The 25,463-nt window shown below is 41.0% G+C and overlaps 2 protein-coding genes across 3 annotated transcripts in view; both read right to left on the bottom strand.

Moving 5' to 3' along the window:
• Positions 1-314: 314 nt before the first annotated feature.
• On the bottom strand, positions 315-8,224 carry NDUFC2 (NADH:ubiquinone oxidoreductase subunit C2). The gene is made up of 3 exons (XM_006077391.3): positions 7,903-8,224; positions 2,000-2,143; positions 315-496 (listed from the first exon to the last, which is right to left on the bottom strand). Exons 1-3 carry the CDS (start codon positions 8,069-8,071, stop codon positions 447-449), a joined length of 363 nt encoding a protein of 120 aa, XP_006077453.1. The 5' UTR covers positions 8,072-8,224; the 3' UTR covers positions 315-446.
• A 6,881-nt stretch (positions 8,225-15,105) lies between these two features.
• ALG8 (ALG8 alpha-1,3-glucosyltransferase) overlaps positions 15,106-25,463 on the bottom strand; it is a 28,123-nt gene continuing 17,765 nt past the window's right edge. For both annotated transcript variants that reach the window (XM_006077392.4, XM_025286264.3), the window contains exons 6-13: positions 24,918-25,044; positions 24,262-24,365; positions 23,355-23,475; positions 20,494-20,633; positions 18,837-18,976; positions 17,469-17,566; positions 17,072-17,144; positions 15,106-15,741 (exon numbers count right to left, since the gene is read on the bottom strand). In XM_006077392.4, the coding sequence (XP_006077454.3) occupies positions 15,510-15,741; positions 17,072-17,144; positions 17,469-17,566; positions 18,837-18,976; positions 20,494-20,633; positions 23,355-23,475; positions 24,262-24,365; positions 24,918-25,044 (1,035 nt within the window). In that variant the 3' untranslated portion in view covers positions 15,106-15,509. The remainder of the gene's footprint in view (positions 15,742-17,071; positions 17,145-17,468; positions 17,567-18,836; positions 18,977-20,493; positions 20,634-23,354; positions 23,476-24,261; positions 24,366-24,917; positions 25,045-25,463) is intronic.

Raw genomic sequence — 25,463 nt, 5'->3', positions numbered from 1 at the left:
CAGGTGAAACTCTTCTGTAAAAGGCCATATATTAAATAGTTCAGGCTTCACAGACCATAAGGTCTCTGTCATAACCACTCAACTCTGCTGCAGAAGGAAGTAGCCATTAACATGTAAACAAATGAGCCTGGTTGTGTTCAATAAAACCGGACTGGCAGTGAGCCAGATGTGGCCCACAGGCTATTAGACTGCCAACTCTGAACTAGAACTAAACTCCATTTTAAAATCTGCCACATGTCTTCTCAAAACTAGCTAAATGGAAACTGACCATTCTCTGATAAACTGTTTTTTTTTACAAAAAGGAGTCAGAGCGCTTATAATGACCATTTTAATCACAAGGTGTTAACATTAAGAGATTAACATAAACTTCAGATGTCATAGAAACAGTTCAACAAAATACAGAAATAACTGGTATCAATGAAACCAGAGCAAGCATTTTGGAGACTTCAACGCACTGGATGGAATTCTTCAAAAACTTCCCTGTAAGTTTTCTTATCTATAAAAAGAAAAATCAGAAAAGATTTTAAAATCATGTTTAAAAAATCATACTTCCTAAAGAAACATTAACACTTAATATTCTTATAAGAACTGCTTTATTTTCTAGTCCTCAACCCAGCTTCCCAACCAGGCATTTTGTTCCACTGAATGAAGAACTGCTTTGAAAGAGTCTATGGTGATGTCCAGATGGTTGTCTAGAGAGGCAAAGTGCTGCCAGAGGGATCCTGGCTGAAGGAGTGGAAGCAAAAAAAAAAATCTGTACCCTTCTGATCCACCACAAACATCACATATATGACTGAAGGATAAGGAAATTATTATTAAGAATCATACAATTTCAGAGTTAAGTAGGACCTTACAGATCACCATTCAGTCTGATGAGATTTAAAATGCTTAAATTGAAATGCTTACATATTTACATAAATAGGAAAATCTAAAAATCTATAAAATTACAAGTTTAAAAATTTCCTATACTCATTCATTCACGTATGCAAATATCTATATTGCATATTTGTATAAAATATAAACAAGAAAACAGCTGTATTACAGTTACATTCATAGTTGCACAAAGATAAGTAGAGTGTGGTCAGAAAATTCCTGTCTATAGCACGATGACTCTTGAGCAGGAATCTGTAGGTGCACAGGGTGGAGATGGGGCAGGAGGAAGACTCAGGGGCACAGCATGCACGCAGTGACACAGGGCAGGCTCAGGACAGCATTTCAAGCGGCATGAGCTGAATGACCCAAGATGAGGCAGGGCTCTGTGTAGGTCAGGCCAGGCATTATTTATTAAATGCCTACTATGTGTAGGTTCTGGGCTGGAGGCGGGAGAAACAGAGATGAAGCTACAGTCCAGTGAGGAACACAGTCTGTGTGTGTAATGGGGTGGATAAAAGTCTTAGTTAAGTGTTTACACCAGGCAATCAGCCTGGGGGGAAAAAGCCATCTTAATGGAGTCTTGATTTTATCCAAAAGGTAATGGATAGCTATTTAAGCATATCCATATTTATCCAGAGAGATGTGATTTTTGCTAAGAACAAAAGCAGAGGTAAGCTGGAGGCAAGTGCAGGAGTCTACACAAGAGATTACCAGGGCCTGAACCAGCGTGGTAGCAATGGCAGAGAGGAGAGTTCAAAGTTGAGAATTATTTAGGGATTAGAATGGTAAGACTTGATGACTAATGAGAAGTCAGAGATAGCCGTGAAGATGATTCCCAGGCTTCTGGCTGGAGCACCCAGGTGGGTGGTAGTGCCATTCACCGGAGCAGGACACAGAAGCCCAGGAGGTCTGGGTGAGCAGGGGGGACGTGAGTCCTGTTTGCTGTTTGAGGGATGCAGAGGTGCTCAGCCAGAAACTGGATATATGAATTCAAGAGAATTCTGGTCTACAGACAAAGAGGTGGAAGTCAACAGAACACAGGAGGCCTGAAGTCACAGGCATGCGAAAGATTAACTAGGGAAAATGGCACAGAGCAAGAAAGTTTTCTACAATGAACTTGAAATACCTTTTTCAGGAAAATCCTCTGGATGTGACTTTATATATGAGAACATATCATGGTCCCTCACAGCATACATATAGTCTTGACGTTTTAAAAGATAATATCCAACAAAAACAAAGGAAGTAATATATAGAAGCTGGCGATGCAAACCTGAAATTGAAACCACAAATTTCAAAGAAAGCAAAAATTAGTCTTGTGTGTTAAAAAATCACATTTTTAATGTTTTAGATACAGTTTGTAATTTCTTCCAACATTCTTTAAAAAAAAAAAAAAAAAAAAAGCTGTTGTATATGGGTATTCTGAACACACAGCCATGACCATGGAACATCTTCCTAAGGATATCTGGCAACTATGAAAAGCAACATTTTGTCTACAAATGTAACTATGAACAGAACCTAAAATTTTTTAAATTCATGTTTTATAAGTTTCTTCAAGGATAAAGGTGGATAAGCACAAAAACTTGAATGGTAGACTGACACAGGAAAAAAAAAAAAAAAAGCTCTTCTTTTTTAATAGGTTAACTTTAGACCTTAGACCTACACTAACTTGCATTCCAGGACATGTTCAGGACATGATGAGTAGAGGTTAAAGCCCTCCACAAATGGTCTAAGAGCAGTTCGGTTTGTCTCCAAATACTGATTTGTATTTACATATCTAGTGGTTACTAAAACAGTACACTGTACTACAAATACATCTCATTCTCTTGTATCCTCTGAATTTTCTAATTTTACAAGTACTACCTATTCAAAAACTATCTCTAAAAAAATCATCCTACTGGGACTTCCCTGGTGGTCCAGTGGTTAAGACTCCATGCTTCTACTGCAGGGGGTGTGCACTCGATTCCTGGTCAGGGAACTAAAATCCCACACGCTATTCAGCACAGCAAAAAAATAAAATCATCCTGTTATAATAAGACTGGAGAGGATCAAATCACATGATCTACAAAGCCAAAATTTTAAATGTGAAGGGGAGATCCAAAGGTATTAACTTGATATAAATTTTTTTTTTTTTTTTTACAAAAGGCTAAGTGTAGATTTTATAGCTATGCCTATTCCCAGCCATTCTCATATCCCACACAGGCTTTCATTCCTATAGTTTTATCTATTATCCAAGTACTGGTAACCCATTAGTAACGTCTAACTCAGATACCTATCTGAACAAATATATCCAAATATCTGACAGATACGATAACCTGAATTCTCCCAAACCAACTCAGTTCCTTCCTATTCATATCTTTTTCCTAAAAGACCGTTTACCCAGAAATCCAAGTCCTGGGTAATAAGCATACTAATTATCATTTTTTTTTTCCACCCTTATCCTCTACATTCAGTCACTGTCGATTCTACCTGATAAATATTCCCTTAACTCATGCTCATTTATGTAACTGGTTTACCTTTCATCTCATTTTCTACTCCATATTGATTCCAGCTTTTACCCTGTCACTAGAGGAATTCTTACTAAAACACAAATTAGTTCGTCAGTCCCTTCTTCAATGATGGTTAATAAGACCCCAATCTCCCGCAGGTGACCTCCCAGGCCCTTCATGAGCTGACTCCTCCACCTTCATCTTCTGACACTCCCTGGTATGCATATTGTGCCCAGCAACACTGAACTACTTCTAATTCCTCACATAACCTAGGTTCCTTCATACTTCTATACATCATGTACTGATTACTTCTCTGCCCAGCAATGTCCTGATCCTTCAAGGCTCAACTCACACAACACTTCTGCTAAGAAGCCTTCCTAAAACTTTCCTTGAGTTAAAAGGATGAATTCATCCCTCATGATATGTAAACTGCTATAGTAATTATTTCTCCCTCTACTACCAGGCAAAGTCAATGTTTCGCTCATCTTTGTATATTAGCACACAGACAGCACTTAATAAATATGCAATAAATGGATGAATGGCCTTGGGCAAATCAATTTACTACCTCTAAAACAAAGATAATAATACCTAACCATTTTTCACAGTAGCTATTAAAAGTGTTTTGGGAAAAATTGTAAAACAATAAAAATACAAAATATCACTATGATCTGGGATTGGATAGTGCTCAGACTATTTTGCATTCTCCCTTACCCCGAAAGCAGCTTCCCTGATAGCTCAGTTAGTAAAGAATCTGCCTGCAATGCAGGAGACCCTGGTTCGATTCCTGGGTTGGGAAGATACCCTGGAGAAGATAGGCTAACCACTCCAGTATTCTTGGGTTTCCCTTGTGGCTCAGCTGGTAAAGAATCTGCCTGCAATGCAGGAGACTGGGTTCAACCCCTGGGTTGGGAAGATCCCCTGGAGAAGGGAAAGGCTACCCACGTCAGTATTCTGGCCTGGAGAATTCCATGGACTCTATAGTCCACGGGATCACAAAGAGTAGGACACGACCAAGCAATTTCACTTCACTTCACTTCACTTTACCCAGAAAGGAGATTCCCAGGTGGCACTAGTGGTAAAGAACCCACTTGTCAATGCAGGAGACATAAGAGATGCAGGTTCGATTCCTGGGCCAGGAAGATCCCCTGGAGGAGAGCATGACAACCCACTCCAATATTCTTGCCTGGAGAATCCCATGGACAGAGGGGCCTGGTGGGCTACAGTCCATGGGGTCACAAAGAGACACGACTGCACTGACTTAGCACTGAATAGCACAGCACTTACCCCAGCCACTGCTTCCCCTAATCAGCCACCTGTAATACAGCAAAGTGTGCTGCGTTTTCCCATGTGCCACTGGACTACACAGATAACAGACCCAGACTTTCTGTGTTTACCCATATCCTGCACAGAAGATAGGCATGGCTTGGCCTCTTCTCAAGTCCCAATTTCCCTAGCCTCTTCTCTTTCAGCAGTGGTCTCCCTCTCACCATATACACAATCCCTTCACAATCATTTTCCTCTTTTTTCCTTTACTCAGTTGACCTAAACTTGAAAGCCACAGTGCTCTTTGCAGAACACAATAAATTACTCTTACGTTAGACTAGAAATCAATACAGATGAAGTTTTGCAGACTACACTTAGATACTAAGTCTAACTTTAGGGCAGGTGAGCGGTATCCAGAAACAAGGGTTTAAAAATAGGTGATGGGAGAAAAGCTTAAGAAAAAACTGTATTTAGTATTTTCTGTGTACTTGAAAAAGATTTGCACAGATATCCCAACTACCTAGAAAATGGCAGATACTCTCCATGGTCACAGCTGGAAAAAATCCACCATGTATTCCTCCTTCCCCATTCCTCCTACTCTATCTGTATAAGTTTGTATCAGAATTCATCTTTTTCATAGATATGCCCATCTGGTTTGTAAATCTCTGGACGGTTCTATATTTCCTTGTTATCTACACACTCATTCAATAAATACTCACTGAGCATTACTATTCGGCAGACAGTGAACTAGATAAATACAGTATGCATTCAATAAATGCTGCTGAGGATAATGATTTCAATAAAGTTCTCAAGGCCTGAATTTTTCAAAGCAACAAGGGAAACTCAGGAACTCTGACCCCTAGGCCTGGGCTAAGTGCTTTACATTCATCATCTCCCCTAGTTTTCACAGCCACACAAAGAGGTAGATACCATCCCTATTTCACAGATGAGGAAACTAAAGCACACAGAGATAAGTAACTTCTCCAGAATCAAATGGTGAGTAGGGAGGAGGAGGTGCATCAAATCTGAAAGCTTGTGCTCTTAACCACTATGTTCTTCGGTCTCCCAGAAAAGGCACAATACATTCTTTGACAACAGCAAGGTGAGATTAAGTGATACAAACTTCAAATTTCAGCCAATCTTTTCTTCTTCTGGAACACCATCTCTCTGATCTGAACCTTCTTCAGACTCCTAAAGTACTGTCTGCTCACCCAGGTATCAAAACACCTGTCACACCTAGACTCATACCTGCTTGTCTCACTGACCCAATTAGGAGTTCCTCAAGAGCAGGTCAGTATTTCTCCTCCCATACCCAGTGTGTAACACTGTCTGGCACAGAGAAAAAGCTCAGTCAGGACTCAACAAATATACGGTAAACTGTGCAACAAGAGCTAAGCAAAGGGAAACCTGTTAGCACCTTCTGTGTGCCAGGCATTTACCTATAGATTCCCACTTAATTCTCACAAAAAAATTTGCAAAGATGAATTATTCTCACTTTATAGGTGAGGAAACTTAAGCTCTGATCAAGTAACTTGCCCAAAGTGACAGAAATGGGAAGCAGTGGGGCAAGGCCATTTAACTCCAAAGTGGACCTCTTTCCATTACACCAAGTAACAGGCCTGGGCAGGTGTGGAGTTGTGATAAAAAGGGAGAACACTCCATAGTTCCTAGTGGCAGAAATGGACAAAGATCACTCATTTCTGTGGAGTGGGGTCATGTCCAAGGCAGATGGGATTTCAAGTCTATTTGAGCCCTTGGAAATGCTGATATCTGGTGGGTTGGGAGTCAACCTCCAGGCATACATACACCTGGAAGGCAAAAGAGGCACAAGGGAGTGATTTCTGGTTGCCTGAAAGAGTGTAAGTTGCTCAGTCGTACCCGACTCTTTGCCACCCCATGGATTGTAGCCGGCCAACTCCTCTGTCCATGGAATACTCCAGGCAAGAATACTGGAGTGGGTTGCCATTTCCTTCTCCTGGTTTCCTGAACCACTGAATTAGTTTTCTTCCTAACTGGGCTTTTTGGCTCCAGTTTCTAACAAAGTCAACCTTTTAAAACACAAGTCCAATCACTGTATTTCCTCTTGCAGCTTTCAAAAATTATGTAAGGTTCCTGACTGCCTGGAGAATAAATGGCCACAATCTACCTAAATCTTTGTTGCCTTATCACCCTACTCTGCACTTACTCATCATCAACTGCCCTCCCATCCTCATGCTCTTGCTTCCATTCACTCTCAGTAGCTTCCCATGGCCTGGAAGGCTCTCTCCAAGAATTCCTCTGACAGATCATGGCTAAATTCAAAAATATCTCTTATAAAGTTTCCCTCTTTTCCCTTGGGAAATCCACAGACTTTAGCACAGCTACTGTGTCTCTTGGGCTTCCCAGGTGGCTCAGAGGTAAAGAATCTGCCTGCCAATGCAGGGGATGCAGGTTCCATCTCTAGGTGAGGAAGATCCCCTGGAGAAAGAAATGGCAACCCACTCCAGTATTCTTGCCTGGAGAATTCTGAGGAGCCAGGCTGGGCCCATGGGGGTCGCAAAGAGTCAGACACGACTGGGCACGCACACAGTGTGTCACTTATTATCACGGCTAGTCTCCGACAGGTGGACACGGACTTACTGGGAAAGACAGCCTAGTAACTTACAGCCTGCTACTCAATGTGAGGTCCCCAGACCAGCAGTGTCTGGGAGACTGGGACCACGAGGCCTCTCTCTCTCCAGGGCTAATGAATCAGAATCTGCATTTTAACAAGACCCTCAACTTATCAGTATGCACATTAAATCTGAGAAGTGCTGGTTCTCAAAGAGTCTACTCTTGGGGTTTACAAACAGACTGTGCTACTTACGACCTTGGTCAAGCTGCTTTAACCTTTCTAAGGCTGTTTCCCCACTGTGGCTAATGCTCCCGGCTCTGTCTTACCCCACGGCGTTTGATGACTAAATGCTATAACGTAGGTTTAGTAGAGCACTGGATAGACTGAGAGCTCATTTTTGCACCCCTACAAAGCGAACTGAGAGGGGAGCAAGCAGTTCCGTCCGGGGTCCTTCACAGACTCACTGCGAGGTCGTGGATTGCACTGCATCTGTTTCCTGAAATGACACTCTAGCCGGCCCGCTTCTGAGACGCTCAAGGGGACCGGATACCCGAGACAGGCGAGACGGGGCCAGTTAACGCGAAAAGGCCCGGAAAAGTGGAGGCACCCAGGCAGCCTAAGGCAGAGCCGGCCCTCAGCCCTACGACCTCAGCTCCTCCCGGCCGATCCCGTCCGCGCAGCCCTCACCGGCCGACAGCACCGGCCTCCGCCGGATCGCGTTATCAATCAGGCCGGAGCAGTAGCCCAAGAAGCCTACGAAGGCAAGCCGCGGGTCCGTCAGTTTCGGCGGCGGCAGGCTCCGGGCCTCATCAGGCAGGAACTGGAAGGGCGCTCGGGCCTGCCGTCCAGTCATCATGGTGACGCCGTTTCCACTTGAGGCCTGGCCTCAGGCCTTCAACTACAAAGAAAACCACAGGGACCACTACAGGGGCCCAGGCTGAAACTTTCACCTCCGAGCGCCAGGCTGAAGGGCATGGCGCAGGGCGGTGCGGCACGCAAAGGCTTCCCCGGGCGCGCTGCTGCCGGAACCGCGCGCGCGAGGTTCCGGGCTACTAAGTATCCCATGTCTCTAGTCTCCCGGGCGGCGCTAACGCCGCAAGTAGAAGTTCGGGGGTTAGGTACCTATCGAGCAGTACAATAAACGAGCCAAACCCGGAGAAGACTAGGAGACGTTGCTTTTTTCACCTAGTCTCCCTTGCCCGCTGGAGAAGGAAACGGCAACCCACTCCAGTGCTCTTGTCTGGAGAATCCCATGGACAGAGAGAAGCCTGGTGAGCTACAGTCCATGGGGACGCAGTCAGACACGACTGAGCGACTAACACATACCCTTGCCCGCAATTGTCTCTCCTTCCTCCGCCCTAGAGTGTTCCTTAGGCAAGAATTTATTTTTGTATCCAAAACCCCACGTAGGCTTGATGGGTAGTTTTAAGCAACGTAATTAATTGACATCAAATTAAAACGAGTTTTCTTTTTCTGAGTTTCCCGTCGTTCATCTGCATAGGAACACCCTTCACAAAGCCTAAAATTAAGGTCCAGCCAGCCAGAAAGAATTCGGAGAATCCCAGGGCTGGATCATTTAGCTAAACTCTCGAAATTCAGTCTGGGTCTTTAGGTCCTTGCACGTCGCTGAGGGACGAGGTGTTTCCTAAAGTTTTGAAGAATGGAAAAAAGAGAGAGAGAGAATCTATAATATTCTGCCAAGTAATTGTCCAGTCTCTGGTCACCTGCCTCCAACTCCGATCTTTGAAAAGCTCTCCGTTTAGACAGCCCTTGTTTAGACAGCTGAAATGTCTTCAACATTTTACTTAGAAGAATGCTGATTAAACCAGAGGTTAACGCAAAGCCGTATGCCTCAGGTATTGATTTCCGAAGTGGAAGAATTAAGTATCAGCTAATAAAGGATGAGACTCTTATGCCTACAAAAAGGACTCCCAGATCTGTAACATTTAAAGTTAGGATCTTCCAAAGGAATGTATATTGGAACAGTTTCTTGAAGTTCAAGCTGTTTGACCTAATAATTACCTGAGAATCTGCCTTATGTAAATACCAGTATGACACATGAAAGAGGTTTTTTTTTTTTTTTCACAGTCTTTTAAATTTTATTTATTTAGCTGCACCTTGGTTGCTGCCAGCAGATTTTTATCTAGTTGTGGATCAGGGTTTAGTTGCCTATTAGCAAGTGGGGCCTTAGTTCCTTGCCCAGGGATCTAACCTGTATTTGCTGTATTGGAAGGTGGATTCCTAACCAGGGAAGAAGTCCTTGCACACTCTTTTTATTTTTTTAAAACCATAGTGTTTCTTTTAAAATTATATCAAAAGAGTGAAAACCATAAAAAATCTACCTTCAGTTCAGTTCAGTCGCTCAGTTGTGTCCGACTCTTTGTGACCCCATGAATTGCAGCATGCCAGGCCTCCCTGTCCATCACCAACTCCCGGAGTTCACTCAGACTCATGTCCATCGAGTCAGTGATGCCATCCAGCCATCTCATCCTCTGTCATCCCCTTCTCCTCCTGCCCCCAATCCCTCCCAGCATCAGTCTTTTCCAATGAGTCAACTTTTCGCATGAGGTGGCCAAAGTACTGGAGTTTCAGCTTTAGCATCAGTCCTTCCAAAGAAATCCCAGGGCTGATCTCCTTCAGAATGGACTGGTTGGATCTCCTTGCAGTCCAAGGGACTCTCAAGAGTCTTCTCCAACACCACAGTTCAAAAGCATCAGTTCTTCGGCGCTCAGCTTTCTTCACAGTCCAACTCTCACATCCATACATAGAATTATGTTAATTTTGAATACTAGATGATCTGTTAGACAAACACAAATATTCAATATTGCTTAAATATTCTTCTCCACAGTCTTCTCGGTCCACTCTCTTTCTCTTTTAAGAAACTTAAGCCCTACAAAAACAAAAATACAAAGAACAGTATAACAAATACCCATATGCTGTCACCCAGAATTGTTAATATTTTGTCATTTTTTAAAAGGAAATAAAACACTATAAATATAGAACCCTTTCCCATCCTCCTCGGAGACAATCATGAGTTTAGTGTACACTTACAGTTCACTTTTTATATTTTTACATATATTTAGTATGTATTATGTATGCTTTAAAATTTACATAAATTGTACGATTCAGGGTTTCTGTTTTCTCTCACTTTCATCATTCCACATGTTTTGAGATCCATCCATGATGATATAAAGATCAAGCTCATTCCTTTTGATTACTGTATGATATTCCATTATATCAGTAAGTTACATTTTAGTCACCCATTAACCTTTTGATGGATATTTAAGTTGTGTTCCATTTCTTTTTCATTTAAAGACTGTACTCCACAGTCTAGGGTCTAGAGAAGCTTTGGGGCATGTTAACCAGGACTAAGAGACATACAAGAATATTATATTACAAGGAGTAATATCCATTAGTAATAGTCCCAAACTAGAAACATTTAAAATGTCCATTAAGAGCAGAATAGAGGATAAATTGCCATGTTTTCATTCAAAGGTATATCCAGTATGATGAACTTAAAAAAAAAAGATGATGTTAAAAAAAAAGATTAAAAGATCAGAGAAAAAGAGATGTTAGAAGACAATAAATGATCCCATGTATAAAGTTCAATATTAGGCAAATATATACTATTTAGAGATACCCATATTAGTAGTAATTAACACAAATATTTAGAATATTTAGTTACCTCTGTGGGATCTTCTTGGATCAGGAATCAAACCCATGTCCCCTGTGTTGTCAAGTGGATTCTTAACCACTGGACCACCAGGGAAATCCAATAACTTTTTTTGGGATAAATTAAAATTTTAACTTTTTAAGTTGTGGTAAAAAACATAACATTAAACTTATCATCTTAACCAGTTCTAAGTGTATAGTTCAGTAGTGTTAAGTATATTCACATTGTTGTATAACAGATCTATAGAACTTTAATCTTGCAAAACTGAAACTCTCTACCATTGAATGCTAATCCCTTTTCCCTCCTACCCCCAGCCCTTGGTAACTACCTTCCTTCTTTCTGTTTCTATGATTTTGACTACTTCAGATACATAGGAGTGGAATTACACAGTCTTTTGTGACTGGCTTATTTCATTTAGCAGAATGTTCTTGAAGTTTATCCATGTTGTTGCATGTGACAGGATTTCCTCCTCCTCCCTTGTTTTTTTGGCCTCACCACATGGCTTACAGGAACTTAGTTCCCCAACCAGAGATGGAACCCCAGCCCTTGGCAGTGAAAGCGTGGAGTCCTAACCACTGGACCAGGGAATTCCCGGAATTTCCTTTCAAGGCTGCATAATACTCCGTTGTAAAATGTATATGCAACATTTTTTATCTACCTGTCCATCTGTTGATGTCCATTTGGGTTGTTTCCACCTCCTAGCTATTGTGAAATAATGCTATAATGAACATAGATATGCAAAAATCGCTTCAAGATCCTACTTTGAATTCTTTTGGATATATACCTGAAAGTGGGATTGATGATTCATATGGAAATTGTATTTTTTGAGGAACCTTCATACTGTTTCTCCACAATGGCTGAACCATTTTGCTTAAGGGTTCTACTTTCTCCACATTCTTGCCAACACTTATTTTCCATTCTTTTGATAGTGACCATCCTATAAGTGTGTGGTTTTGATTTGCATTTTTCTTATGATTAGTGATGTTGAACATCTTTTCATATGCTTGTAGGCCATTTGTATATGTTTGGAGAATTATCTGTTCAGTCCTTTGTCCATTTTTAAATTGAGTTGCTTGGTTCTTTTTGTTGTTGGGCTGTAGAAGAGACCTATATATTCTGTATATTAATCCCTTATCAAATATGATTTCCAAATATTTTCTTTCATTCCATAGGTTGCCTTTTCACTCTACTGTTTTTTTTGAAAGTGAAAGTCGCTCAGTCGTGTCCAACTCTTTTGTGACCCCATGGACTATACAGTTCACGGAATTCTCCAGGCCAGAATACTGGAGTGGGTAGCTGTTTCCCTTTCCGGGGTTCTTCCCAACCCAGGGATCAAACTCAGGTCTCCTGCATTGCAGGTAGATTCTTTACCAGCTGAACTACCAGGGAAGCCCTGTTTCTTTTGAGGCGCAGTCCAATTTGTCAATTTTTGCTTTTGGTGCCTATGTTTTTGGTGTCATATCTAAGATAATCACTACTGAATCTAATGTTCTACAGCTTTCCACCTATGTTTTCTTCTAGGAGTCATCTTCCTGACTCTTACATCTCTCTAGACACTAGAATATAAATTCTTAAGTGCAGGAATATGTCTTTCTTGTTCACCTTTTGATCTCCAGCACCTAGCACAGCATATGACACTCAATAGGAACTCAGCAAATATTTGAAGCAATAATGAATTGCTTTTCAAACTTTAGGATTAAAAGCAGGTAATACCTAGCATAACACCTGTTATATAGTACGCTTTCAGTAGAAAGGGCCACAATGTGGGACCTCCCCTTTGTGTATCCTTTGAAGGGTTGTCACGATAGGAATACAACATCATTGGAAAAGACTCTGATGCTGGGAGGGATTGGGGGCAGGAGGAAAAGGGGACGACAGAGGATGAGATGGCTGGATGGCATCACCGACTCAATGGACGTGTTTGAGTAAACTCCAGGAGATGGTGATGGACAGGGAGGCCTGGCGTGCTGCGATTCATGGGGTCGCAGAAGTCGGACATGACTGAGTGACTGAGCTGAACTGAACTATGGTTTCAGAGATCAACTGGTAAGTTAGAGGAAAAAAATATGAATTCAGCATTAAATGCCTTAAGAAACAGCTGCGCATGTGGAAGGAGATGCTTTACACAATGTTGAACACCTCAACACTGCCTAATCAGCTATCTATTTGTTCAGGAAATCTGTAAAAAATGAATCCTCCCTGAGTGCTCTTCTGAGAGGCTCTAGGATTCTGTACATAGGTATACTATGGGTCCAGTCCTTTTTATAGCTGTCTTATGTAATCTGCTACAGTTGCTGATGGACAGTACACTCTGTGCTTCAGAGGAAGTTAAGGTGATAACAGGATGAAGCACTCTTTGCTTCAGATGGAGAAAATTAATTTGACAACAGGATGCTCTGTGCTTTGGACAAGCTGGTCCCTTACAGTTAGATGTGTATCTTAGCAAGAATTTTAATGAACCCAGATTCTTGCATCTTCCTATACACAGAAGAGCACTAAAATTATTGAGATGTCTGTTCTTCATGACTAGCAGTAATCTTTTACCAAAATGTATACTTGAGTGCATGTATTCTCTAGCCCCAAAGTCACATATTTACTTGAACCTCCCCCCTCCTCTTCAGAGCAGTTTTCTCAGAGTTACTGAGAAGCTGTTTCCTAGGCTACAGCCTTTACTACAGTCCCTGAATAAACCTGAAACAACTCCTATGTTGTGTGTGTGTTTTTCAGTCAACACTTCTGAGACTGAAAAAAAACCCAAAAACATTTACTGACCTTTCTATAAAGTGGAGATGCCGAATACAGGACTTTATTGTGAGAAACTAAAGGCTGTATTGATTCAGGGTTTTGAGGTTTGTAAAATGGTTCTAATTTCAGTTGTCATTAGCACAGTAGCTCACGTCTTTGGAGCACAAAAAAGCAGGTAGGTGGGCCGAAATAATTTTTTATTTTTACCATGATTATACTGGAAGAGTAATTTTATCTAACTGCTTAAGAGTAAAACATCTTTTTCAAAGATTTTAATAGAATGTTTTTTTCTCCCATTAAGTGCAAACGGAAACTGCATGGACTACGCATAGGGGGCAATTCTCTCTGACACTGAAGTGCTCCCTTTACAAACAGTAGTTTCTAGGTGGGAATTATTAACACGGAGAACGATGCCAGTGTTGGGCTGGAAAGAGGGCATCTTCTTCCCGCCCAGTTCTGGCTCTATCTCCTCAACCTGGGAAAATGTATTGTGATCAAGAATACCAAGTCCTTCCCACTTTTCTTTTCCTTCCACTTGTTAAATTTTGGTACACTGCATATAAAATTAAACAGCCAGTAAAAAATGGGCTTCACATATATCTTATTTGTTTAAATTTTGATAGTAACTTTGCTTGTTTTCACTTACAGATTTCAGAACATTTTGAAGTTGAATCTTGAAGTGCAGACAATCAAGTGATAGGGTGTAAAAGTCAGCAGAGAGAGGGAAGAAAGGAAGTGGCAGGAAATGAAAGGAAGCAGAGGTAGGAAATAGCACGGCACACCGGGAATTCTAAGCTGTTAGGACAGCTGGAGCACACGGCATAACAGGGAACTGTGGGGAGGAAAAGAGGCTAGAGAGGCTGTGCTTCCCCCCTCCTTTGGCAAAAATCCCTCATCTCTTAATGAGACTCAAAAGAAGACTTGGAAAATAGAGTGAATTTAAGAGATGGATAACTGGATTAGCATCCCAGGATTCTATTGACCTTGGACTCGCTCTGATCTTCTTAGGGGGACAATGGGTAAACAAAACGTGAAGGTTCCTAGTGACAGCTAGATAAACGTTGGCTGAATTGGAATGTGCTGCAGATATTAGGCAATCTGGGGTCCTGGTTAAAGTGTATGAAGTACTCTCAAAGTAGGGGGAGGACTAGATCGGGCTGCAAAAAAAAAACACTTAAGACTGTTCACACAGGAAAGTTTGAGGAGTGACCCTATCAAATTTGGAGTACTTGCTTTTAAAATAAATGAACTGCAGAAGACGTCCTTAACTCAATGTAAGAGCAGAGTGGCTTATAATCTCCACTGACAAGCTGAACAGTTCATTAAATATTGTCTTTGTGAGTATTGTCGCTGCATAATTTCAATGGAAAAAAGAAAAACACCTCCTGGAACAAGGTGTACAGATGGGGATTAGTGCACACCATTTGCTGTGTGCACACCAATAGGAAAATGGAGGAGCTGGAAATAATCCAAAAAGTTTTTTGTGCAGAAATACAAAATGGTATTTTATTTATACTTCCCTTAGCACATGATCTTAATTATGCTTTATATCCTGATGATGGTTATTATAGGCTACAAAAAATCATGCTGTTGATCAGATTCCCTTCTTGCCTAGAGCAAGCACAGCAGTCTCAATGACAATTTTAAAAGGGAAAGGCGAGATTTGTTTCAGATGTATTTCACTGCTTATGGAGGACAAGTGGCTTCTCACCATGGTGACAATCAGGTTGCTAGGCTGGGCAAGGCCAAGTTTACAAGAATGGTCCTCCCACAGATTTATTGAAATGAATGCTTCATGCTACCAGCAACTTTCTTCAAGTTCTGATTAACTTCCCATGAAATAATTGCTTGGAATACATCCAAGCAGTTCCTTTACTCATTGCTTCTTTGTCTTGCCGACAGGAGGGTCAGTCAATACGGAAACATACAGTTTGAGCCAAGCATATGTGACGCCCACTGCACAATACACTGAGGTCAGTAACAAAGGGATAAACGGGTACTTCAGGTTCCAGGAGGTGAAAGGGAATACAAATTCACAGAAGACTTCCAGAGGTCCCAGGCCAAGGAGGTAGAAAGTTTCCATCCAATTAAAAAGAGGCTTTTCTTTTCTGAAGAAAAAAGGAGAGAAGTCTGACTTTAGATGAGTCATTCTGCTTTTGCAAACATTTCTCAACTAAAGCTGCCCAACTGCACTGTCTTGATATGCAGTGCAGCTAAAGCCAGAGTCAAAAGAATGCAAAAAATTTCACATTTAGAAAAAAGTGATAAAACTATATCATTCTATTAACTCAACAATCCAAATTATCCAGTCATCATCAATGCTGTCACTTAGCTGAAGTTGCTGAGGGAGAACTAGCTATGCATTTGGAAGAGGAAAGGGGGCTGGATACTGTGACGTTGGAATAAGAATACGGTAATCAGTACATAATTTTTGTTTGGTAAAGTCATATACAATTTGTTAACCATTTTTTATTGTAATTAAGTAGTATTAAGTATATTGATAATGTTGTGTAACCATGACCATCGTCCATTTTCAAAACATTTTCAACACCCCAAAAAGAATCTTTGGAGATAGTAAAGCAGTAATAGCTCCCTATCCAGCACCACCACCGCTCCCACAGGTCCCTGTAACCACTGATTTACTTTCTGTCTCTATGAATTTGCATAGTCTAGATATTTCATGGCAACCCATTCCAGTACTCTTGCCTGGAAAATCCCATGGATGGAGGAGCCTGGTGGGCTGCAATCCATGGGGTCACGAAGAGTTGGATGTGACTAAGCGACTTTACTTTCCTGCATTGGAGAAGGAAATGGCAACCCACTCCAGTGTTCTTGTCTGGAAAATCCCAGGGACAGGGGTGCCTGGTGGGCTGCCGTCTATGGGGTCGCACAGAGTCGGACACGACTGAAGCAACTTAGCAGCAGCAGCAGCTATTTCATATAAATGAAATCATACGATATTTGTCCTTTTTGTGTCTGGCTTATTCAGAGTGATGGAATATGAGTAATTTCTCCTGCTATTGCTGATATTCAAAGAAGGCAATAGCACCCCACTCCAGTACTCTTGCCTGGAAAATCCCATGAACGGAAAAGCCTGGTAGGCTGCAGTCCATGGGGTCGCTAAGAGTCGGACACGACTGAGCGACTTCCCTTTCACTTTTCTCTTTCCTGCATTGGAGAAGGAAACGGCAACCCACTCCAGTGTTCTTGCCTGGAGAATCCCAGGGACGGGGGAGCCTGAGGGGCTGCCGTCTATGGGGTCACACAGAGTCGGACACGACTGTAGTGACTTAGCAGCAGTAGCAGCATTGCTGATATTTTGTAATGTTGTGATATTACCACTAATACTTAAAAAATTAAAATGTAAAAGACTTAATCATTTAGGAGTAAACATTTCACAAGAGTAAAAAGAATTTTAAATGTACTCTTTTAGATTACCTGAACAGAGTCTTCAGTGAGGAAATACTATAGATGGTAAACAGTAACATGAGTATGATTTTAATGGGAAGTTCTGTTAAAAGAATAAAAAGGTACATATGATGATTAAGTTGATAAGAGGAAGGTTTATGATACTTAAGGGAATACTTAAAGGAATATAATCACACTGACATAGCTATATAGTGCTAGGAATGCTTTTTGAGCTTAACTATGCATTTTTGTGACATCTAAAGATACTGAGAATTAGGGATATATTGGAGGTTTTATTTAAAAGAATGGATGAGCTCTCTCTTTCTAAGAGACTTTAAGGTAGTTTAAATCAGATAGCACTGATCTGCAGGTGCTGATGTAAAGGCATGACAATCAAATAGATTTCTCTTAAAAAGAAGCTATTTACCTGGTGCAGTGAAGAGCAGAGGGAAGAGGGAATAATGTCCTGTTGTGGTCAGAATCAGAAAAATTGAAGCATCTACTGCTTTTCCCACCGATAAGAGGCTAAAAATAAAAATTCTCATAATAATTCTTAGTGTAATTCACTAAAACATCAAATGAAGCTTATACTTGCAAATAGCTATATATATATATATATATAATATTTCTAGAACTGGCTTTGCATAAAACAACATACTGATCTTTGCTACAAGTCCAATTCAATTGAGAATATTAATTTTTTTAGTGGGAAACTTGAAGCAATACATAGAAGAATGTACTACACTGAATCATGGAACATTCAAAAAAGAATCTTGTCTCTCTGAGTAACTGCCTCCTCAAAGAAAGGAATATTGTGGGCTTGGGAGCTGCTTAATAGAGGTAGACAGGGAAACTGGACTTGAGAGTTTTATTTCCAACCCTATAGCTCTTCTTTGGGACAATGCCCCACATGTCCTGGTGTTCAATTAGAATTCTAACTAAAGACATTAGGAATTTTGCCCTGTTGAACTCAGACAAGACATGTACTGATCTGACATATTTGCTTAATGTTCTTTCAGAGCTTAAATGACGTCTCTCAGGATTTAAGAAAAAGCTTAAGAAAAGGGCTAATTCTATTACCATCTATGTAACTGGGTTTCAGTTGTATATAAAATAGACACATTGTGCCTTTTTTTTTTTTTTTCCCAGCATGGCACAGTGAAAAGAACTCAAGATTCACTGTGGTAAGATTCAGGTTAAAGTCCTAATCCTGCTATTTGCTAGCTGTGTGACTTTGGATAAGGCAAACTCTGAGCCCCAGTTTCTGGGGCTTTATAAAGACAGGGGATAATCATTTATCCTAATTATCTTATAGGCTGCTGTGGAGCTCAAAAGAAAGAATACAAAAGCACAAAACAAAATCCCAACAAACAACAAAAACAGTTCTGAAAACTCTGAAGCGCTGTGTGTATGCTAGGTATTATTCCATAATGGACTCACTCCTTACTTTGACTAAACAACACCCAACAAGGAATTGTGGGCGTGATGACATCAAATACCACGTTTTTTCATACTACGCTGCCATTCAAAATTCAGCAGTAACAGACTGGTATCATGACTCTTAATTACCACAAGACCCATTACCAAAAAATGCAGAGACAATACAGGCAGTTCTGCATAGCTTAGAACTTTCACAGGTCCAAGGATCCCAAGTTAAGCATCCCCATTCTGTCCAGGTATAAACCTGTTCCCACACATCTTTGCCTATCCCACTGAACATGTCAAGGGACAGATCAGATGGAAAACAACAGGGTCACTGTGAAATATGCCAGAAGTGCTCACTAACTGAGCTTACCTCATTGGGAGAACTGCGAGGAGAATGGCTTTTTCATGGACGTGCCAACCAAACATGAAGGAGCTCAAGGCACAAAGAATCAGACATCGGAGAAAGCCTCTGGGCCCTTGAGGTTTAAACCAAAGACAGAAAACAGAGGGCTAGAAACAACAGGCAAAGATAAAACTTCAGTATCATTTAAAATAGGCTTTACTGAAACATCATTAGGTGAATATAATTTACATCATCTCTGAAAAACAGTAGCTCATTATTCTCCATCAAACTGAGATAATTTGCTTTGTGAACAGTCCACTAAAAGTTAACATGGAAACACTACTCAGAAAAAGGCATTTGGAAATATATATTTAACTCGTTAAAATTAATTCTACTCATTGACATTAATAAGGAATGATAATTAAGTTCTAGGATAGCCAGTATAACCCCCATTACACCTTCATAATTAGTTAACTAATAGTCACTGAACTTATTAGATCAAACTACAAAAGTTCATCGATATTGTGGAGCTAATAATAAATTAAATCGGAAATGGCAACCTACTCCAGTGTTCTTGCCTGGAGAATCCCAGGGATGGCGGAAACTGGTGGGCTGCTGTCTATGGGGTCGCACAGAGTCGGACACAACTGAAGCGACTTAGCAGCAGCAGCAGCAGCAGCATATTAATAAACAAACACCAGGGACTTCCCTGGTGGTCCAGTGATTAAGACTTTGTTGTCCAGTGCAGAGGGTGTGGATTCAATTCCCACATACCTCGTGGCCAAAAAACCAGATCACAAAATAAAAAATTTTGTACCAAATTCAATAAAACTTTAAAAATGGTCGACATCAAAAAAATCTTAATAGTAATAAGCAAACATCTAACTCTGTGAGCTGGAGTAGTGTAATTTACAAGCAATCCAAGGCCTTCCACATGCAGCTTACAAGGCTGAAATTTTAGGAAAAAGTTTAACCTCAGTTAGAACATGTGGATAAATAGGCCAACAGAGCTTAATTACCTACCAGTACTGCCATGCAATTAAGTGGGGTCAGGTGTCTTGTGAGTAGGCTTGATTATTCAGAAACAAAAATTAAAACTGAGTGTAATTAGGTATGACTGAGTTATTTATATTGACTTCTACTAAAATTATATCATGAAATTGAGTTTATCATGATCACTAACAAAAACAACTTTGAATGATGCCTGTAACAGCATCTGACTCATATAAGATTCTTATCTGATGCTCCAACAGCCACTGTGGCATCTCAGCTCATTATCAAGACAAAATATCCAGGCGGTTCAGAAAAATTTAGACTTTTGATCAGTTCACCATGGAAGAAAACAAAAACCTGATGTCCTTACTACCCTGTCCTCTTTCTCCACGGTGTGGTCCAGGATCCGCCCACCCCCCCACCCCGCCTCGGGCTTTTCATTCTTCTTCATCTGATGGTGAACAGATGGTCTATTAGCCTCTCGTGAGGACCTCTCTCAAAGAGGCTTTACTAGTAATCCTTCCTTATGGTGTTCAAAGTTACCCTAAGAATTGCTAGGAAATGCCTCAATCTGCAGCAGGATTACAGCCATGGAATTTATCCTACAGTTAGGAAAACTTGAAATTCAACCAGCCACACACAAAAAAAGGAGAGAAAACTCAAGAAATGAGGACCACGTGTGAATTCTTACCAACATGGCAATCAGAGTGCAGATAAAGGTGGCCAAAGGCGTCACTGAGGGAAGGACTGTGTGTTGGAACTGCTGAACTAAACCACTTGTCATTGAGGCCTTGGGAATCTTGTTGGGATCAAGAAGTTTCAGTTCTAAACCTACAGAGTAAACAGACATTTTGTTTTGATCAATGGCACACCGTGTGTTATGTGGCTTCCTTGGTGGCTCAGCTGGTAAAGAATCCGCCTGCAATGCCAGAGACCTGGGTTAGATCCCTGGGTTGGGAAGATCCCCTGGAGAAGGGAAAGGCTACCCACTCCAGTGTTCTTGCCTGGAGAATCCCACGGACAGAGAAGTCTGGCGGGTTACAGTCCCTGGGGTTGCAAAGAGTCTGTGACACTTTCACACTGTATTTTACCAGTCAATTCCTTGAGGAAAAAAAGAATATGCTACTAAATCTTATGACTGCTTCAAGGTCAAGATTTCATTAACTCAGTGCCACAATATTCTACCTAAAATGCCTCTGGTTTACAGTGTGGTTGTCTATATTGGAACAGGAAACCTTGCTGGCAGGTAGCATGGACAGCAATTTGCTATCATCTTTAAAATGAAGCAAGCTTTCTCAAATACTACCATGTCACAAGCCAGCTTTGAATCCTTCCTTGACTATGGGATAAAGTCCATATTCCTAAGCACAGTCCACAGTATCTTCCATGATCTAGCCCCTCCCACCTTGCCAGACTCATCTGCTTCACCTTGTTAAATATAGTTCGGCTGCAATGAGCTGATATACCCCTCAGACACCCGTGTCCCTCTGCACAGACTACTCCTTTTGCATAGAATGGCCTACTCACTTTACAGAGCTAACTCCTAATTCACTCACCTAAGAAAGCTCCTAACTCTGGAAGTAAAGCTGATTTTCTTGTGGGCTAAGGTGGTCTCTTATACATGCTGCACTGTATCTGTTTATATGTTCATTTACTCTCCTACACTGGGTTCCTTAAAGGCAGGAATGACAGTTTATTTCTATGCTCAGCACATAACATAACATTTCAAGAAATACTTACTAAATGAACCAAGTCCAAGGATAATGATGCAAGCCCCAGCCCAAACAAGCTAACAGAATAGTCAGAGATGGTCTGAGCACCTGAATGGCCCCATCTAATGCCACTGAAAATTAGTGAAATGTGAGAAAAGTGTAGACTACTAAAATATTTTCTATTCATTTACCTCTTCCCTTTTGACTTCAGCCTGCAGATTCTCTCTTAAAGCTAATAATTACCTGCCTGAAACAGAATTGCCTAACCTGCCACTGGCTTTCCATTCACAACATTCTTGAGGAGACAGATACACAAGATGAGGTACATCGGTTTCCTGACTCAAATAAGGCAAGTGGCCCCTGTACCTCATATTATGCCAGTCATTTAAAGTTTTCAGAAGTGTTAAGAACTTACTTTATAAGATGCCAGATATATCAAGGCTGGGCTCAGTGGGTGAGTGAGAATATCAAATTATGATTTCCCACAAGTAAGTGTCCAAAAGAGTAATAGCAGCCGCCATGCATTAAGCACCCACCATATGCCAAGGGCTCTGCAGCCATTACTTTTAGCTCCTGAGGCACACAAAGATGAGTGACATGCCTAAAGTCACACAGCTTAGGTGGAAGAATCAAATCCAGTGCTGTCTGGTTCCAAACCCCTGCTACTGACAGCCTGGCATGTCTTTATTGTTGCATTTGCTTCTCATAATAAGTTGTTACATTTTAAAGGTTGTAAAGGTAGACTGCAGTCCATGGGGTTGCTAAGAGTCAGACATGACTGAGCAACTTCACTTTCACTTTTCACTTTCATGCACTGGAGAAGGAAATGGCAACCCACTCCAGTGTTCTTGCCTGGAGAATCCCAGGGATGGGGGAGCCTGGTGGGCTGCTATCTATGGGGTCGCACAGAGTCGGACACGACTGAAGAGACTTAGTAGCAGCAGCAGCAAACAAGCAACTAAACACCTTATGTGGCTTGCAAAGCCTAAAATATTTACTGTCTGTCCGGTTACAGAAGCTTGCCTGGCCTTCTCTTGATCCTGCCATTTCCCATCACACTAGGCTGCATTCACAGATGAGAGACTGTGAGTTGTTCTACAGTCAGTTATTTTCAGAACCGTCTGAAGGTATAAATTCCTTTTCATCACATCGCAAACTTAAAAGCATAGCCTAAGTTTTCTCTTTCTTTCATCTCATGCTGAATGCATGCCTACCATTATCTTTAATACCCAGAATCATAACTTACACATTCTTAAAAATGCTTCTTCACATTTTAAAGTTTAAAAGTAAGGTTATAATGGCTGAAAAACGTTTTACTTGAGGTAAAAATTACCTTTTAAAAATGTCTAAATATTTTATTCCCAAGGAAAGGAACAACCATCTCATTGCCACAAAGAGCTTTTATAAGGAATGCAGTCTATTTCCACTGCTGAAGTATCAGTCCCTGTTTATCCTGAGAGCAGAAACACGGGGCTGGAGAACAAACAGTTCAGCCTCATTCACAAGACAAAGCAGGGTTTTTTTTTCCCATTTCTCAATGTGACTAGCCCTTGCAATATTCATAGTCTAAGTAAGAAGGCTCAGGGAATTCCATGTAGGTCCCTACATGGACTCATTTGCTCTCACTGCTGGGGCCTGGGCTGATCCCTGGTTGGGGAACGAAGATCTCACAAACCAAAAACAGAGACGCCCCCTCCAAAAAAAGGTGGTTAGGACTCAGTGCTCTCACTGCTGGGGCCCGGGCTGATCCCTGGTTGGGGAACTAAGATCCCACAAACCATGAGCAGAGACCCCCCCCTCCCCCGCCTCCAAAAAAAGGTAAGAACGTTTGCTACCATACCGATGACAGACAGCACTTTATCCAAAGCACTGTACAAAGCCCAGAAGTTTGGAGCCCAATATGCGTGGCAGAGGCCCCTCTTGAAGGGGAATAGTCGGGAAAAGACTTGAGGCAGTTGGTTCTGTTGAAAAGAGATTAAACAGTGATCAATCTTTTCTAAGTTAAAAAAGAGAACTAGGGTACTATCTGTGGCATTGTGAGAAGAAAGATATGAGGTCTGAGTTCCAGTATTTGTTCCTTCAAGGAAATAGTTATGTGATGCTGAGCAGTTCATAGAACTTCTTTTTGTCCAACCTTCTCATCTGTCATGTGTGACAAGGTACATCAAAGTATTTTGAATACCAGTCTGATACTGTGTATAATAATATAATAATGGAAGAATTGATAAGGGGAAAAGGAGAACAGACTGCAGCTTCATCAAGTTTACTGAAGAAACGGGGACGATGCAGAACGCTTGACGAGACATGCAGTGTTTCCCAGTTTTAGCAGCAATTAAAATTAACAAGGAAAGAAGCAAAAAAAGGAAAAACACCTGCTGAACATCTGTAGCATATTAGGCGCTTTAGAATGTTGCTGTCAATGACTGGGAAAACGCTGAGGACTGACTTGGGGTTACAAATAAAACATAGCAAACAAGCAAATAAACAAATCCAGATATCTGTGAATACTTACAATCAACTCTGTGTGAGTGTGTTTGTGTGAGACATATTGTTAAACACACAAATATATGCACATTCATATTTGCATAGGCACAAAAATGCCTGAAAGAATACCATCTTATCTTTGTGGAGTCATTGTTGGAAGGAGTGAAAAAGGAGTAGTTTTGCTTATTTTATATATCCCTGGCTTTATTATTTTTTCTAAATAACACCAAACATGTCTTCTTTATAACAAATAAAAGACTTACCAAGGCTAGAAAAGGACCCAATGAAAGAGCAGAAACTAGGAAAACAATCAGTCCCAGGGAAATAAGACGGACAAAGCTGAAGCTGTTCCAGCGGATAGATCCATCTACAGAAAAGACCATTATCATTAACCAGGAGCATGGAAAGCCATAGCTTATATAACATGCCCAAATTAGTAGTAGCCCACGACTGAGCGACTTCACTTTCACTTTCATGCATTGGAGAAGGAAATGGCAACCCACTCCAGTGTTCTTGCCTGGAGAATCCCAGGGACAGGGGAGCCTAGTGGGCTGCCGTCTATGGGGTCAGACAGAGTCGGACACAACTGAAGTTACTTAGCAGCAGCAGCAGCAGCATGATAATATACCAATCTTTATGATGTGGCAAGAACACAGAAAAGTAAGAATGGGTTTTTACCCATTTTTATAGGATCAATAGTTGAAAGATATCTGCTGTGCCTCATAAAACCCTCTCATAGGAGTTCCTTGGTGGTCCAGTGGTTAAGACTATGCTTCCACTTCAGGGGGCATGGGTTCAATCCCTAGTCAGGGAACTAAGATACTAAGTGTGGTCAAATAAATCAATAAAAATTAAAAAGCAAGCCACTAAGTCAAGACAAAAAAAAAAAAAGAAAAATAACACAATCACTAAAACTTGCCTTGTTTATTTGCAGTGAAACAGTAAGATCGCAGCAAATATACACCGTAAGCTGGTGCTACATAGAGGTAGATGTGCTTGAAATGCAGGAGAACAGCAAAGAGAAATGCTCCTTCAATATGCCTTTTCTAGGAGATTGAAAAGGGAAATATCAATTCAAAATTCAGGGTAAACTAAACACCATAATGTAGCATCCTGGACTGGATCCTGGAATAGAAGAAGGATGTTAGTGGAAAAACTGGTGAAATCTGAATGTATCAGTGTTGGTTTTTTAGTCTTGATGAATGTACCATACAATGGTAACATTGCAGGAAAATGAGTGAAGGGGTATGGGAACTCTATTGTATTTGAAAATGGTTAAGATAAATGTGTGAGGGGAGAAGAGAAATAGGTGAGGGAGATTAAGAGATGAAGTACAGTTGCAAAACAAATGAATCATGGGTATGAAATGTACCGTGTGGAAAATGTAGTCAGCAACTCTATCTGTCATCTCAGTATGGTGACAGATTGTAACCAGACTTACCGTGGTGATTATTTTGAAATGGAT

The sequence above is a fragment of the Bubalus bubalis genome, chromosome 5, assembly GCF_019923935.1.
Source record: "Bubalus bubalis isolate 160015118507 breed Murrah chromosome 5, NDDB_SH_1, whole genome shotgun sequence".
Classification (NCBI taxonomy): Eukaryota; Metazoa; Chordata; class Mammalia; order Artiodactyla; family Bovidae; genus Bubalus; species Bubalus bubalis.
Note: the sequence above shows the minus strand (reverse complement) of the source record. Positions and strands in the feature narration are given on the sequence as shown.